The sequence below is a fragment of the Pteronotus mesoamericanus genome, unplaced genomic scaffold, assembly GCF_021234165.1.
Source record: "Pteronotus mesoamericanus isolate MK-2021 breed Mesoamerican mustached bat unplaced genomic scaffold, CSHL_Meso_final contig_105, whole genome shotgun sequence".
NCBI classification, from domain to species: domain Eukaryota; kingdom Metazoa; phylum Chordata; class Mammalia; order Chiroptera; family Mormoopidae; genus Pteronotus; species Pteronotus mesoamericanus.
Window position 1 is genome coordinate 16,025,354 of NW_026555006.1, and position 15,890 is coordinate 16,041,243.

General features: G+C 32.7%; 1 protein-coding gene across 8 annotated transcripts in view; it reads left to right on the plus strand.

Moving 5' to 3' along the window:
- The window catches only part of MIER1 (MIER1 transcriptional regulator), a 56,680-nt gene extending 41,535 nt beyond the window's left edge, over positions 1 to 15,145 (plus strand). For all 8 annotated transcript variants that reach the window (XM_054574384.1, XM_054574421.1, XM_054574429.1 and 5 more), the window contains 6 exons: positions 164 to 315; positions 1,062 to 1,143; positions 1,871 to 1,965; positions 4,840 to 4,967; positions 9,804 to 9,943; positions 12,231 to 15,145. In XM_054574384.1, coding sequence (XP_054430359.1) covers positions 164 to 315; positions 1,062 to 1,143; positions 1,871 to 1,965; positions 4,840 to 4,967; positions 9,804 to 9,943; positions 12,231 to 12,535 — 902 coding nt within the window. In that variant the 3' untranslated portion in view covers positions 12,536 to 15,145. The remainder of the gene's footprint in view (positions 1 to 163; positions 316 to 1,061; positions 1,144 to 1,870; positions 1,966 to 4,839; positions 4,968 to 9,803; positions 9,944 to 12,230) is intronic.
- Positions 15,146 to 15,890: the final 745 nt, after the last annotated feature.

Here is a 15,890-nt window from a genome sequence, read left to right on the forward strand (position 1 = left end):
TGAATATTGCCCAAGATTGAAGTCAGGCAAGTAGTGGGAGGACAGTTTACCTATCAATTTGTAACATTTTGACTCTAAGTATCAGTTATTTGTTCAATGATATGTTTTAACACAAACTATCAATATTTAGCATTTTTAAAAATACTATGTTTTGTTAATTTAGTATATGAAAATGATGATCAGCTCCTGTGGGACCCTGAGTACTTACCAGAGGATAAAGTGATTGTATTTCTTAAGGATGCGTCTAGAAGAACAGGTGATGAGAAAGGTGTAGAAGCAATTCCTGAAGGATCTCACATAAAAGACAATGAACAGGTATATGAATAAGAAGTAACTGTTGTAATTTCCCTAAATAAATTAATCATATATGTTTTAAAGTGTAAATGCTGTCCCATTCAGTGTCTGTCCACCAAAAATTTCTAAAATGTTTTCAAAAGAATCTGAGTTATAGGTAGCATAAGACACTTGGTGTTAACACACCGACTTCATGGGTATGATACCTCAAATAAACAAAAATCTTTATATTTTCACTTTGCCTGTATATATATTTTTACTAGGCTTTTTGAAAAAAAGTTTCTTCGGATATCCCTGAGAATGTGGATATCATCAAGTTGGTAATACACATCTGGTATAACATTATTATGCACACGGTAGACTAGTGCTTACCACAAACCTAATGACAGCATTATTTTTTTACCCTTTTTAATCAATGTTTTTCTTTTCTGATATGTTTAAAATTATCTTAGAATAGGAACCGCAGAAGGCCAGAAAAAAAGGGATTTGTGATTTTTATAAAATAATTTTTTATTTCTAAATTCCTGTGAATACTCTGGCTACCAAGTTAGAGTATTTGTTAATCCTGTTTTCTTCATAGTTAATTATCAGGATTAAATTTATGGTTGTTTCTCCTTAGTGTTCCACATGTTGTATTCACTGGGATTATTGATCCTCCAGAAGGGATGAAAACAATGGATTCTAGAAAAGCCTTTACTCTTTTAAGAAATTGTAGCTTTGAACTATTCATAGTCTGGGTCACATATTGAAGCTCTTTATTTTTCTAGGCATTATATGAATTGGTTAAATGCAATTTTGACACAGAAGAAGCATTGAGAAGATTAAGATTTAATGTAAAAGCAGCTAGAGGTAAGAATAAATATTAAATGTTTTCATGGGATTTAAAATTTAAAATTTACACTTTTCAGTCTACCCAGCTATATGTTTTTTTTTACTCTAAACTGGCTCCCACCCTGCTTCACTAAGACTACTATTTTTATATTATTATGTAACAAATGAAACATTGATTAGCTCAACAAAAATTGGGGGGTCTACTAAGTTCTAACAACATAACTATAAACAAAGTCCCGGCTCTCATGGTACATAGAGGCTAAGTAGAGAAGCTGAAAAAGAGCTGTGAGTTCTTAAAAAGAAAATTAGAGGATGCATTTCAAACTTATTGCAGTGGGACTTAATCTAGTTGAGAGAAAGGGTGAGGCTGTTAGGACTTCTTGAACAAAGTTACATTTTTGCTGGAGTGTAGGAGGCAAGAAATAATGCTAGGCAAAAGGAATGGCATACACAAGATCTAAAGAAAGAACAAAACAAATTTAAGAATTGAAAGCTGGCTAGTAGAGTTTGGTCATAAAGAATAAAGGGGAAAGTGGCCCAGATTAAGGCTGGAGAGCTAGTGCATCATCCAGAATTTTATTAGTAAGGAGTTTTTGTCATATTTGCAGCAATCGGTCGGTAATAAAACTTAAAGGTAAAAATCCTTCATTGTGACCAGAAAACTGTAGTTCTATTCTCAGTATGTTTGTTATATACAGCATTTGGGGGAATATTGCTTAACAGTTTTTTCTCCCCATTTTGTCAGAGGAATTATCTGTTTGGACAGAGGAAGAGTGTAGAAATTTTGAACAAGGGCTGAAGGCCTATGGAAAGGATTTCCATTTGATTCAGGCTAATAAAGTAAGTAATGATACATACTCTCTTTTTTCCAAAAGGAAATTTAGTTAACAACCCAGAACGTCTTATATCTTAATTATTTTCTAATGTTAAAAGTTCTGTAATGAAATTTTAACATGTTGATGTTTAGGGAATTGTTATTATAAGCATGCCTCAACTTCCTGGCATGAATTTGCCAGGTGACTGTTTTCAGTACATAATATTAGAAGCCTTTATATTGGACTCACTTGCAAATATGTTCATCAGCTTCTGGGTGGGATATGTGTATACAGTGTAATTGTTTAAAGCTATTTTCTACAACCTGTGACAGATTTTCTTTTTTATGAAGGTCTTTAATTTTGACACTGTAAAGCATTTTTAACATGTTATTTACAGTTAAAATTTTTTTACATTTGCTTAAGTCCTAAGTGGTCTAAAATCATATACTTAGTATTTAATTGGATTTTAATTAGGATTTAATTTTCCGGAAGAATATCTTAACAACTCAGCATTGTTATACATTGTTAAAATTTTATAATTTGATAATTATATTTAGCATGATCATCATTCCATATTGGTAATATCAATCATACAATGTCAGTTTATACCTAGAAGAACGTCATAGTTACTTGCAGATTTATTTTTAGGTTTAATTCTCTTGTAGCTGAAATCAGGTAAGATTTTCAAGAGTGACTGCATAATTATGTAGATTAGAAAAATGTTCCTGTAGGGCATTAGGACAGGCAAAATTAAAATATAGGAGTTTAAATGTAGGAAGTTAAGTAATTTCCAGACTTAAAAATACTACATCTTTAGCAAATAGAAATGTCAAAGATCTTGGCTTTACATGTTTCCTTGAAGATAGCAGTTAAGTCTTATGTGATGACTTGTCTAGGATGATGTTAACGGTATTTGGTCTTACGTCTGAGGCTCTAAATAGTCTGTCACAACATACTCCTTTTATATACCTGTGGGTGTGATTGGATGGTGTCCACTTGTTTCAACACATATTTTTATCAGTATCTATTTTATGTTTCATAAGTAAAATTGTTGCTTACAAATCCTGTAAGGTCATTTTTCTTAATTTTGCTCTTGATTATCTTGTTGCATTTTGGTATATGACATCAGCTATAACTAAGAAAAATTTTGAGTCTTAGCATTTTTTACCCTCACCTGAGGACATGGTTATTGATTTTAGAGAAAGGGGAAGAGAAGGGGAGAAAGAGGGAGAGAAACATCAATGTGAGAGAGAAACATTGATTGCTTGCCTCCTATACCTGTCCCAACTAGGGATTGAACCTGCAAGCTTTTGGTTTAGGGGATGACTCTCCAGCCAACTGAGCCATACTCGCAAGGGCTTAGCATTGTTTTTAAAACAATACTAAAAGAGGTAGCTATACCTCTTAATGTTGTATCTGAATCGATAACCTCCAATACAGTGACTGATAGTCTATGAAAGGAATGCATAGTGCTAATGACTGGTCATTATGTTTCTGGTTGTTAAAAAAACAAACAAACAGTTTCATGGTTGAAGGGATAATATTTTAGGGCAATGGTTTTCTAGCATTCCTGCTTGAATTTAAACAGTATTGACCAAACCATGGTGGATTACCTATGGAGGAGACCCCTGGAATGATAAGGTGGTGTAACTAGAAGCGGCAACACATCCCCAGAAATCCCACTTTTTGTATTTGGGACAGTGATATTTCAGTGTTACAGAAGTTAGCTGACCTATACCTAATAATTACTAGTTGTTGTAGTGAACAAAGGGGAGACAGTGTTCTTTAAAAGGGAGAAGAATGGTCCAGTGAAAACATTAAGACTTTGTTCTTACACCTGGAATTGAATTTGGAACTTAATCATAAGTTGTATTATGCAGGCTTATTTTATTGAGGATTTTTCATAATACTGTTAACTTTGCATGCCCCAAAATGTCTTCAATTTTTACTTTCAAAGTAGAATTTACTTGGCTTGTTACATCTGTCTAGAAATAAGATTCTAATGGAGGCAACAACAACAAAAAAAGAGTTTAAAAGATAAACATACACACACACACATTTTTTTTTTTGAGCCCTGATATCTTTCAGTCTTAGAGCAACATAGGCCAGAGTTGTAAAATGCAAGCAGAGAGGGAGTAAGAAAAATACATGTCAAGTAATGAAACAGGATGTCATCAAATTGCAAATCCTTAGGTACAATCAATCCCATAAGATACCTGCTTCAAGACAGAAATTTATGGGTTAAAGTTATATTTTTTTGCATCCCAAACACCCATGCAGATACCTTTTTTAATTTTAAACTCCCAGTTTTTTTTTAATACACATCAACCCTTCCAGTTCTCCAAGCCAAGTAGTGAAATGGAATTTTGTCAACATGCCAGTCCCATAGGTGTTGAACATTATGTAAGTGGAACCCCTTCAGTTACACAAATAGGTATAGCACAGTAATCACTGGAGTTGCTTAGTACACAAAGTATTAGCTTTATTGTAATAGCTTTTAATTCACTGAGGACTAGTCTCAGCCTTTGTAGAAAGTGCAGAAGTTGAGTCTGGATCACTGTTGGGAAAGTGTTTAGAAACTCCTTATAACATTGATTTGAATTTAAATGCCACATAGAGACATTTTCAATAGAGAAGTACTTACTGTTTCAGTAAATTAAGATGATAGCCTTTTAAAAACATGATGTTAAATATCTGACCTGTTGCCCAGTGTATTGTTTCTCTTAGTGGGAGTTCAGAAAGAATTGTTTTTAACACAGCTGCTGCAGTACTGTATTTTACACATTGTATTATATATTACTTAAGGACCAGCTAAATTTGTTTTCAAACTTTAGATATTTTCTATGAAGTAACTACTTTAAAGAGATGACTCTTAAAAACAAGTATTTGTTTCTTACAGGTTCGAACAAGGTCAGTTGGTGAATGTGTAGCTTTCTATTATATGTGGAAAAAATCTGAACGTTACGATTTCTTTGCTCAACAAACGCGATTTGGAAAAAAGAAATATAATCTTCATCCTGGTGTAACGTGAGTTTATACTTTCTTCTGAGTCATATATTTTACTAAGCTTTTCTCAATTTCTCTTGAAAACTTAATTTTTTAATAAGATTAGTTTTTAGTTTAAATTTATCCATTATTGACATATCTATAGGACATTTAGACTTTTCATTGTATTATAAAATGTTGTAAACTACAGTTCATGTTATTTAAGGCAACAAATATATCAAAGCAAATGTTAGAGTGTATGTTTTCAGTAGGATTCCTGAGAAGAAATGGATCAGAACAGTTGTGAAAGCATGTTTTTGTTAAATTCTATTCCATTTAGTATTGCAGAAGTACCTACAGTTTTAATCTGATAATACTGTGAGAGCAGTGAGTATAGAAGAGTGGTTATCTTTCCTACAACTATAGGGTTATATGCCTAATAGAGGCATCTTAAAGAGGAAGGGAAAATAATATTTTTCCTTGTCTAATCTACTTTTGATCCCGGGAACCAAAATAAGATTTGGGTATAGATGATGTAAAAGGGAAAAAACATAGGGATATAATTAAAAAGGTCAAATTGCATTTTCTTTGTTACAAAGTTTATATTTTATAGAGGAAAGGATATGTGCATGGTGTTTTACCTTTTTCTAGATTTCTTGATACCTTTCCTCTAACAGAAATAATTTTAATAATTAGTAATGCAATTATTAATCATATCCACTCTTTATGCAAAGTGCCTTGTATATCTAATCCAAATCCCCATGCACCAAATTCTCTTAGCCCTCAGTCAGTCTAGTTTTGGAATGAAACACTGTTCCCTTTGCCACTAGTAATTTGTTATTTAAGTGCATAGAGCAGTGATTTTCAAGCTTTTCATCTCATGGCACATGTAAACTAATTACTAAAATTATGCAGCACACCAAAATATTTTTTTTTGCCAATCTGACAAAAAAATAATGTGTAATTTTGATTTACTCTCATCAGACAGTTATTATTGTGTTGGCTGTTGTCATTTTATCTTTATTTGACAATCTAAGTATAAAGAGGTCAGTGCACCTGACTAAATAGTCAGGTATTGCATGCTTTAAAAAGTTCTTGCTGCATACTGGTTTAAAATTGCTAACGTAGAGTATGGAGCCTGTCCTCTCACATGAGTTGCTTTAAAATGTTGATGAGTTGTTATAGCGAACTTAACTTTACCATATTATCCCTGATTATTACCTAATGTTTATGGAATAAAAACAATGTAAAATGTGACTTCTTTTGGTCAGTGTTCACCAGTAAAATGCTTAAGGCTGGCCAAATAACTGCCTTTGAAGGATGTGCTTGTATGCATATTTGATTATGCTTTTCAAACTCATAGGCTGGACTTTTTCTTGGTCATGTTCATTTACATGTGTCATTGCTGGTCACTTTGCTAGAGGATCAAACACTATAAAATCGAAAGCAAAAATTATATAAAAGGGAATAAATGATTATGATTGTTCCTGCAAATCATGGGTACAGTGGACTCTGCCTCACCACTTTTTAAAGTTCATGATAGCTAGAGTTGAATTTCATAATAATAGTATTCCAAATTTTGTCTAATTGTGAAATGTTAGACATTTATAATTTTTTTCTGTACTATATACTCTATTGGTACTGTTGAGGCATAATGAAATAGAACTAGATACAGCTATCTAGTTTTTATAACGTCTTAAAACAGTCAACAGTTTTCAAGCTGTTCTGTAGGGAACATCTTTCATTTTTTTCATCCATTTTAGAAATCATGTTCACACGTGAACTACAGGCAGTCTGTCATCATCAGCAATGAGAACATAAGAATTGCCAGGGGAAGTGTTGTGGACTGGCTTAGTTGGTCTGCTGTGTCAAGCTACACAGGTTAGGTAGTGATGTGCTGCCAAACATTTTAGTTTCTCTAAAACTGTCTGCATAGCTTCTGAAAACTTTTTGAAGATACTTTATATCTGTAACCTCGATTCCTCTTAAGGTTAGGCATTCTGTAGGGGGAGTAACCACAATTCAAAGTAATCCCATATTTTTTCTTTTCTCAGGCTTTAAGAGTTAACAGTGATCACCTGGTATAATGCTATGAAGTGAACAAATGCATTTTCCTCCCTAGGCAAGATATGGTTTTGTAGGCTTTGGTTATGTCTTCTTTGGGTCTTTTGTAAAGTTTGCTTTTTTTTTTTATCTGAACTATAATTTTTGACTCATATCTCTTTGTAGCTGTGTTACATGTTCTATAAGAGCTGTAACTAGACTGCACATTATTTTCTAGATGGGAAGAAATGGTGTTTTTTCTGTAGGCATGGAGATGGTTTTCCAGTTTGTTTCCAAACATATTTTTCTAGCTTGCTTTCTGTTTTTAGTTGCACTTTAGGTGACTCTACAAAACATTAAGTTAATGCCTTTACACAAAAATCTGAATCAATTTTTCATCTATCTTTTTAGTCAAAATCCATAGTTAGAGTACATTTTACTCTTACATTGTTATCTTGCATTTGTTCACCAGAATGAACTCCATTTGCTGCTCTCTGCCTATAAATAGCCTTTGAAATATTCTAATACAGATTCTGTCTTCACTACTTGGAAGAATTGGTAGCCATATGCAAATTGGAGATTTTACTGTAACAGCCGTCCATTTAATTTCTTTTCTTAAAGTAAAAATTAACGTGACTCTGGTAATCTGAATGCTGCTCCACCCTCCTAGATGGTCTACCTGACTCCACTTCCTTAAGTATTCTCCATTCCATTAATCATTAGGAAATAATAATAATCCTTTCACAATATCATTGATAAATTCAGAAATTTAAAATAATTTTGATACCTACTCAACTCTAGTTTTCTTTTCCCTTGGCTGTTAGTGCCCTCCATTATCCATTCCCACTGTACCGAATTTATTTCCAACATTCCTCATTGTGTATCATCTGTTCTGTTAGTCTTAGCTTCTAAATTACCTTTGGTATTCAGTATGCTCATATATTTCTATGTGCTTCAAGTATGTTACATACTGTATTTTGCCATGTATAATGTGCACCCACGTTTTTGTCCCAAACTTTCAGGAAGAAACCTTCCATTTTAATTTTTTAATTCAATGTTTTATTTATATTCAGAAACAAAACCAATTGTTGTATTTCAGGGTATTACTTTGCATACAGATATTGTTGTTTTCTGGAGTTACTCCTCTAATGCATAAGCATAAATAAAATAATTAAAAGCATTTATATAGATACAGAATTAGTACTACCCATGTATAATGCACGTCCTTATTTTTCCCTCAAAAATTTGGGCAAAAAGTGCACATTATACACGGAACAATATGGTGGTGGTTCTGTAATTATGAAGCTGAATGGCATAAAGCTGAAGGTCTTGTAAAGATGATCAAATTTAATTTTTTCATTTATAGATGAGGAAAATAGGCCTTAGAATCTTCACATGTTCAGTTTGTTGTCATATGTGTTTCTTTGCTATGTATTAGTTTTGTACCTCAGATTGTTGGAAGCTTTTTGAGGTCAGGTACCACATCCCTATATTTATTATATCCCCCAGAACCCCCATAACTTCATGTGGTCATGAAGTTTGAGATTATAGCTATAGTTGATTGTCTTTCGGTGGCTTTGAGTAAAGCCCCAAGCCCTTAACTGTTTTCTTTTTATCTACATTTTTGTTTATCCTGCTCACAAAATTTGAAAACATTTGACTTAATATTTCTATCATACTCATTCTGAGGAAATTTTGAAATGTGTACTTAAGTTTTTATTGAACTTCTACTCTATGCTATGTACAACTTGGGCACCAGAAGTGCAGTGGTAACCAAAACAGACATGTCCCTGCCTTCAGGGAGTTATTCCAGTGCAGATGCTGGCAGACTTTTTCTGTAGAAGAGCTAAAGAGTAAATATTTTAGGGTTTTATTTTGCAGGCTTTAAGCTTTCTAGCAACTGCTCAGCTCTGTTGTTGTACGAAAACAGTCATAGACACTGTGTAAACAAATGGGTGTTGCTCTGTTCAGTAAAATAATATTCACAAAAACAGGTGGCCAGCCCACAGTCGATAGTTTTCTGACATTTATTCTTGTGACTTAGTAGCTCTTTATAGTGTACAAAACACTTTCCTATACATATCTTATACAACAACCCTATATGGTAGATAGGTATGTATGATTACATGCAGTTTATAAATGAAGACACTGTATTTCAGAGAGATTAGTATTTAGCCCAGATTGTCTAATCCCAAACCAGTGTCATGTACACAACTATCTTCCCATGTCATAAAGTTCAGGAATGACTTGGGGAAGAAGTGAACTCATGTCTAATGATACACTGGCAGATGAAGCGAGCAGATGAGCCCAGAAATTTAGTGAACTTATAGCTCATATCCAGCAGAAAGGTAATATAGAAGGCATCCAGGAAAATTTAAGGTGATTCATTGTTAGGCCCTCATTTGTCCTTCAGGTGTTGCTGTAGTCATCAGATAGTCTTTAGGAGCTTTAAAATTCCAGTTTTTGTCTGTTCAGAAATTCTTTTGTATTTCTTCTGATGGATATCACCCCTATCTCTTCACTTCTAAATCCTCTGATTTTAGTTGGGCCACCCTGAGTACTTGCCTACAATTTTAAAAGTTTTTGAACTGCCTACAGGTCTCTAAAATTAGCTAGTTAAAAGCTCTTAGTCATTTTTTCCTACAAATATGTAACCAAAAGAAACTTTCCATTTAAGTGTTCAGATCCTGGTGTGATAGATGAGGCATTGGAATGAATATAAGTGAAAATTAGGATATATTTGTAATAAAGCCTTCTAAATGTAACCTCATTTAATTTTAATTTTTAGCTTTTTAATATAAGAATAATTACTTTATTATTTTACTTAATTTTAAGGGATTACATGGATCGTCTTCTAGATGAAAGTGAAAGTGCTGCTTCTAGTCGAGCACCATCCCCTCCCCCAACTGCCTCAAACAGTAGTAACAGCCAGTCTGAGAAAGAAGATGGCTCTGTAAGCAATAGTAATCAAAATGGTAAGCAACCAAAGAAACACTTCTGTTTCTTCTTGTAACCTGGAGTATTCAGTTTTGGTTTCTATTAAACTTCCAAAGCAGAATTTAGAGTAATAATTGTAAATACCAGACGAAACATATATAATATCAACATATATACATACATATTAATACACATGGAATACAAATTAATTGGAAACACTCCCCATCAATATCACTGAAAAGTAAGGTTAATAAACTGCTGTCAACAGGACCATTTCTTTTAAGAAATTTATTCTATTTGAGCAGCACCTATTTTCTTATCTGGTTGGGATGCCTGAATATAAGTATTCTTGTTAACTCTTAGGCCCAAACTCTAGCCATTTTATATCAGAAATACAGATATTTTTAAAATACTTTAAAAGCTTATAACTTAATCAGACAGGTGCATTAACCATATAGATTAAGAGGTAGATAACAAAGGCACTGATTTGAATGTTTTTCTCTTTGATAGCATAATGACCTTGAAGGATACAAAAAGATACAGCAGGTGTCACAGGCATTAATATTCTATAGAAACATTTCTTTGATATCTCCATGAAAAAAGAAGCAAAAGGCATACCAATATGATTAAGGTTCAGATAATGTTCTTGTTTATAATAATACAGTGGACCAAAAAGATCCTTCTGCTGATCAGTAAGACCTAGTCAGACTTCTAATTTAATAAAAATGATGTTCCTATGTAAGATAGTTGCCAGGCAGAAAGTACTGAGTCCTTCAGTCCTCTTTAGGAAGAAGCTGGAGAGTTAGAGCTAAGTTCTGCCTGCCTGCCTTCTGATGTGACAGAAACTAGAAGAGAAATGCTGGCACTGCTGTAGTGAATATACTGTACTTTGTTCATTGATGACCCCTCTCTATTCCCTCAGTACAAGCCAAACAAACAAAAATTAGGGCACAACAGCCATTTCCTGGTCAAAAACGAGTTATTGATGTGATATCTAATGCTAGCCACATCCAGGTGAAGTATGATAAAAAGCTGAAACTCTGTCCTTGGGACTAGGGGTAGAAACTCAGTTGTTACTACTTCCATCTTTTCCTGTTTGCTCATAATGTCAAGTAAGTAATTTCCTTTTCTTGTTCTTTGTTAATAGTTTGATGAGAACATGCAGTTAGCCTAGGAGATTCATAAGTTTACCTATAAATTACTCTGTAGCCCAGAAGCCATTCACATTGGGTGCCTAAAAATCAATTTTCTCAGGTTTCTCAAGGAAAGGAAAAAACTTTGCAACCCAGTTTTATTTCTTTTGTAAGGGACTTTATTAGCGTCTTGAAATCTTACAGTTATTTTTGACCTAATCACAGTGTTACCAACTCTTTGGGCTTATTACAACAAAATCATGCCTTCAATATCATGATGCATAATCCCATGTGCATTCATGGTTTGAGTGTACTTTTGAGTTGGGGAAAACAGAATCTTTTTTTGACCAGAATATAATATTTGATGCTCATCCTCTATACTGTATATTTTAATTAAATCTTATCATTAGTGACACATTCTAATTTTTACATTAAATATCCCCAAAACTTCTGTTTTATTTTGTGATTAACTTCAGCATGACCTTTTTACTGTTACTTGCTTTTATTAGAATAATTAGGTTCTTTTCTCACCTATCATGGAGATAGGTATTTACTTTTAGCATTTTCAAGTGTATCCTTCAATAATACAGGCATTAATGTTTAACATGGCAAGATTATTTAAGTAGTTAGATAAATGTAGTATATGATCTTTGCCCTTAAAGTACAGTAATACCCATAGATTTACATTAAGAATAAAAAAGTCATGTCATCTTGATTTTATATGGGGGTATAAAGGTCAAGCTTCTAAAGAATATAATCCTTTTTTCCCCATCATTTTAGAAAGTTATAGCCATTTGTTAAATCTGAATAATTTGTGCATCTCTTTGCTTAAATTCAACTTATTATGACTGCTGGATCCAGTGCTTGTTTGTTGTCAGGTAAAATCAGTGTGGTCTTAATATATGCCAACTTCTGTCTTAATTCTTTACATTTATTAACTTATTTAATCTTCACCACAACCCTATAAGGTAAATTATTATCTTCATTGTATTTCTGATGAAACTGAGGTACAGAGAATATAAATAAATTGCTTAAGATCATACAGCTACTAGATAAATAGAGTCAGAATTCAGGTCATTAGCAGACTTGATATTTTACTTCCTTGATGAAAATTTATTTTACAGTAACTGTCATATAATAGTCTGTAAATTTAACTTTTTAATGTTAGCAGTTTATGTTTCTTCCAACTTAGGGGTATCATCTAATGGACCGGGTGAAATATTAAACAAAGAAGAAGTAAAAGTTGAAGGGTTACACATTAATGGACCAACAGGTGGAAATAAGAAACCACTTCATGCAGATATGGATAGTAATGGTTATGAAACAGATAACCTTACCACTGACCCAAAACTTGCCCATATTGATGAAAAAAGTGAGAGACCTGCCAAAAGGCGAAGGGTAAACAGCAGTGGAAAAGAAAGTCCAGGTTCTTCTGATTTTTTCCAAGAAACAATCTCACATGGAAAATTTGAAGAACTTGAAAACACAGATGACTGAATTTTAGACTTTTACTTTCTTTGGAGTATATCCAGGTGTAACTATAATTTTCAGGATTGATGGGTTACCTTAAAAACTTGATTTCCTTGAAGCAATTAGTTAAAATTTGAAAATTGAATTGAGTCATAGATTTAGTAAATAAGATTTCAGAGTCTGCCTTATGTAGAATTTTTATTTTAAAATTATAAAGGACCCTTTTAAGGATATAACAAATAGTTTAATAAATTTGAATGAACTAAAGATGTATCTGTACCTTCTCATTGGATGTATTAATCTTAAAGTTTTACTGCAAGATACTTTTTGCTTAGTTTGATGGCAAAGGAAAAAAATTTTCTGCTTAACGCCAAATTTTTTTTTTAGTTCATTGAAATGTTTTTCAGACATTTTTCTCTGTATACAAATTGAGTGTCATTATTAAGGAAACCCTTATGAATCCTGAAAGTTATGTTAGCATGATTTTTTTATATATAGAAGTTTAAAAATAAACCAAGTCAGGTTTGTATATGTAAAATTCTTGACATCAATGATGTCTTCCATATTCTTATCTGGGCTTAAGAAATACATTCTGTATTTTTCCAGATTCTTTGTAGCCTTTGAAAGATTTTTACAGTACATATATGTCTTGACTGAGCTGTCCTTTCTTAATACAAAAGCTTGTATAATTTTCTTAACTTGTACAGTTGGTAAACTTTTATGAGAGGAATTGATATTCTGAGTCTGTCAGCTTTCATTTTATTTTGCTATGGTTTTTCTAATCAATTTTTAAGTGTTTGTGTAGTAACCAAGTCATGTTTCTTATCCAGACAGTAAAAGCATTCATGAAGGATTGTGAAAATTTTTTTTTCAAATTTCTACTTAGGGACAAATAGTGTGAGAATTCTGAAATTAAGCATGATACTTAGATTGCATAGTTTGTTTGTATTTGCTATAATTTTCAAAATTATTTTTGAAGCAAAACAAAAGTTTAATGTTGGCTTAAATGCTTAAATGTATCATGCTGACCAGAATCTTGTTGTTATTTTTGTATGCATTATGAAATTTCCCATTTTTGCATTAAATAAACTGGGGAAAAGGTCAAGTGATACTTAGATAATTGGCACACACATGGAGTTGGCGGGCAACAATATTGATTTTTAAGAGGAAAAAGAGATGAACTTGGAAAAGTTTTTGGACTTTTCTAGTTACAATCTAGTTTTCCAGATTTGATAGTGTATTTCCAAAATGAAAATAAGATATACTGTAACTATTGCTCTGTGATTACAAATAGGATCATCCATTTGCATAGCCTTTCAAGAGTGCCATTTTATTTTTAGTGCAAAATTCTTGTTAAAAAATGTAGTTTTATACAGCTGATAGACCAACCTATATCCAAACTTTTATAAAAGATTATTAACTATTGTTTTTATCACATAGGCATACCCCAAATGCTTCCACCAGTTCATCAGCCATTTGTTCAAGAGCCAATGCCTTTTGAAAATAAATCTGTGATCTTGTTTTTAATGGATCTAGTGTCTAATGCAATTAAGTAGAGGTTTGCACTGAGATACTATGGTTTAGGCCTTATTCCCATGAAGTATTACTATTAACATATGTTCAGACTGCTTCCCTCCACCAGTGTGAACAAGATTTTCCCCCAGACAGTATTAAAAGCCACTTTACGACATGACTTCATATAATGTACATTCACTGTTACATACATATCCAAGTAAATCCAAGTTTTAGGTGGAAGTGTTGAGAAGCATGAATTCTTTTGTTTTTATTTTGTTTTGTTTTACCCAGCACATTAATTTATCCAGAATGGCAGCTTTAACAGATGATCACAATCCATTTTCTCAATCAGATGTTATTAAAACAAATCCAAAGTATCCCAGCTCTTTGTCAAAGACTGTAGAAATGTTTCAAATGAATAGTAATGTTGTACCTTTTAAGTTGTTGCAATATTTAAGACACCATTTTTACCTTTTATAAAAGATGCATTTTGTTTGCAGGTTTGTGAAATTCTTGCAGACTAATATTGCAGGAACATTTTTGGTAAATTCTCAGGCACATTTGCAAATACGGCACATGTATACATGTTAGGAAATTTTTTCTTAATCTTATCTTTTTAAAGTATGCCTAATGAAAGACATTCCACTATTATAATCCATAATGCTCAGCTTTTCATAAAGGAATATTTAATTATATTTTGTGTTTATACAGGTATTTCACACAGTACTTTGCTCTTCATAATGCAGCCATTTTAACTTGATAAGTCATTGCACTATAAAATTTTTAGTGATATGATCTAATTTGCTTCATATTTAGTACATTTCTTAATTCTTGAACTCTTGACAAATTGCATCGGGAAAAGAAGCCTTTGTCAATAGTTACTTGGTCTTTGCCACCCCCAGCAAAGCACTATTGTTTTCATTTGGAGTGGTATTCTGTTCTATGATGTGTTTTCAAATAGAGTTCAGAATTTGCAACTCAGTTCAACATAAATCTGTTGAGCTTTAAAATGTATTTGAAAAAATATTTAAATAGACATTTAAAATTATGAGTTAGATGTTTTTAAATTTATGCATAGTAATTTTGCACTGTAAAATAATTCCTTCCTCCCAGTCCCTGTCTGCCATTCTGAATATGCTTATTAAAATATTTTTTAAACACATTTGCCTCCATAATGCTGTTTGATTTTCATTAGATTGATTCACTAGATTTGAATTACAGGTTTTGAGTTTGTATGATGCCCATTACTTACAATATAAAATATATACAATCTCTGTCCCTTCTGCTTCCAGACATACCTATTTCACGAAGTAGGGTTTCAGTGGCTCCTGGTCTCTTCTACCTCATTTTGGATGATTGATTTGTCTTTTGGATTAGCCTCCTTATCTCTTAATACCAATTTTCTATAACATTATTATTTATATACCCTTAGTATTGTGCTGTTACTTATTTAACTAGTATTGTACTGGTATTTATTTGACATCTGTATATACATGGGAATTTTCCTTTTCTGAAGATGGGTATTTTCTTATCTTCCATGACTGACTTAGAATGTATATTATACTTAAAATGTCATTTTGTTTGCTGTGAATAAGCTTAATTCTAATTTTCCTTTATCTACATTGGTGCTGAAATCTTCACATTTAAATGTCAGGAATGACAGGTTTTTCCTCATGTTTTCATATACTTCAAATATTTGTTGGACAATATTTGGGCCTGTACTTGTGCCAGCTGTTGTCCTTGGGCTGTGGGCTCAGCAGTGCGGCATGTTCCCTTCAAGAAGGCATTAACAGGTAAGTGCTGTATGGTAGGAGGGACAGCTGAGTGCAGAGAAGGCAAAAGACGAGCAAAAGTAGACACCCTCCCA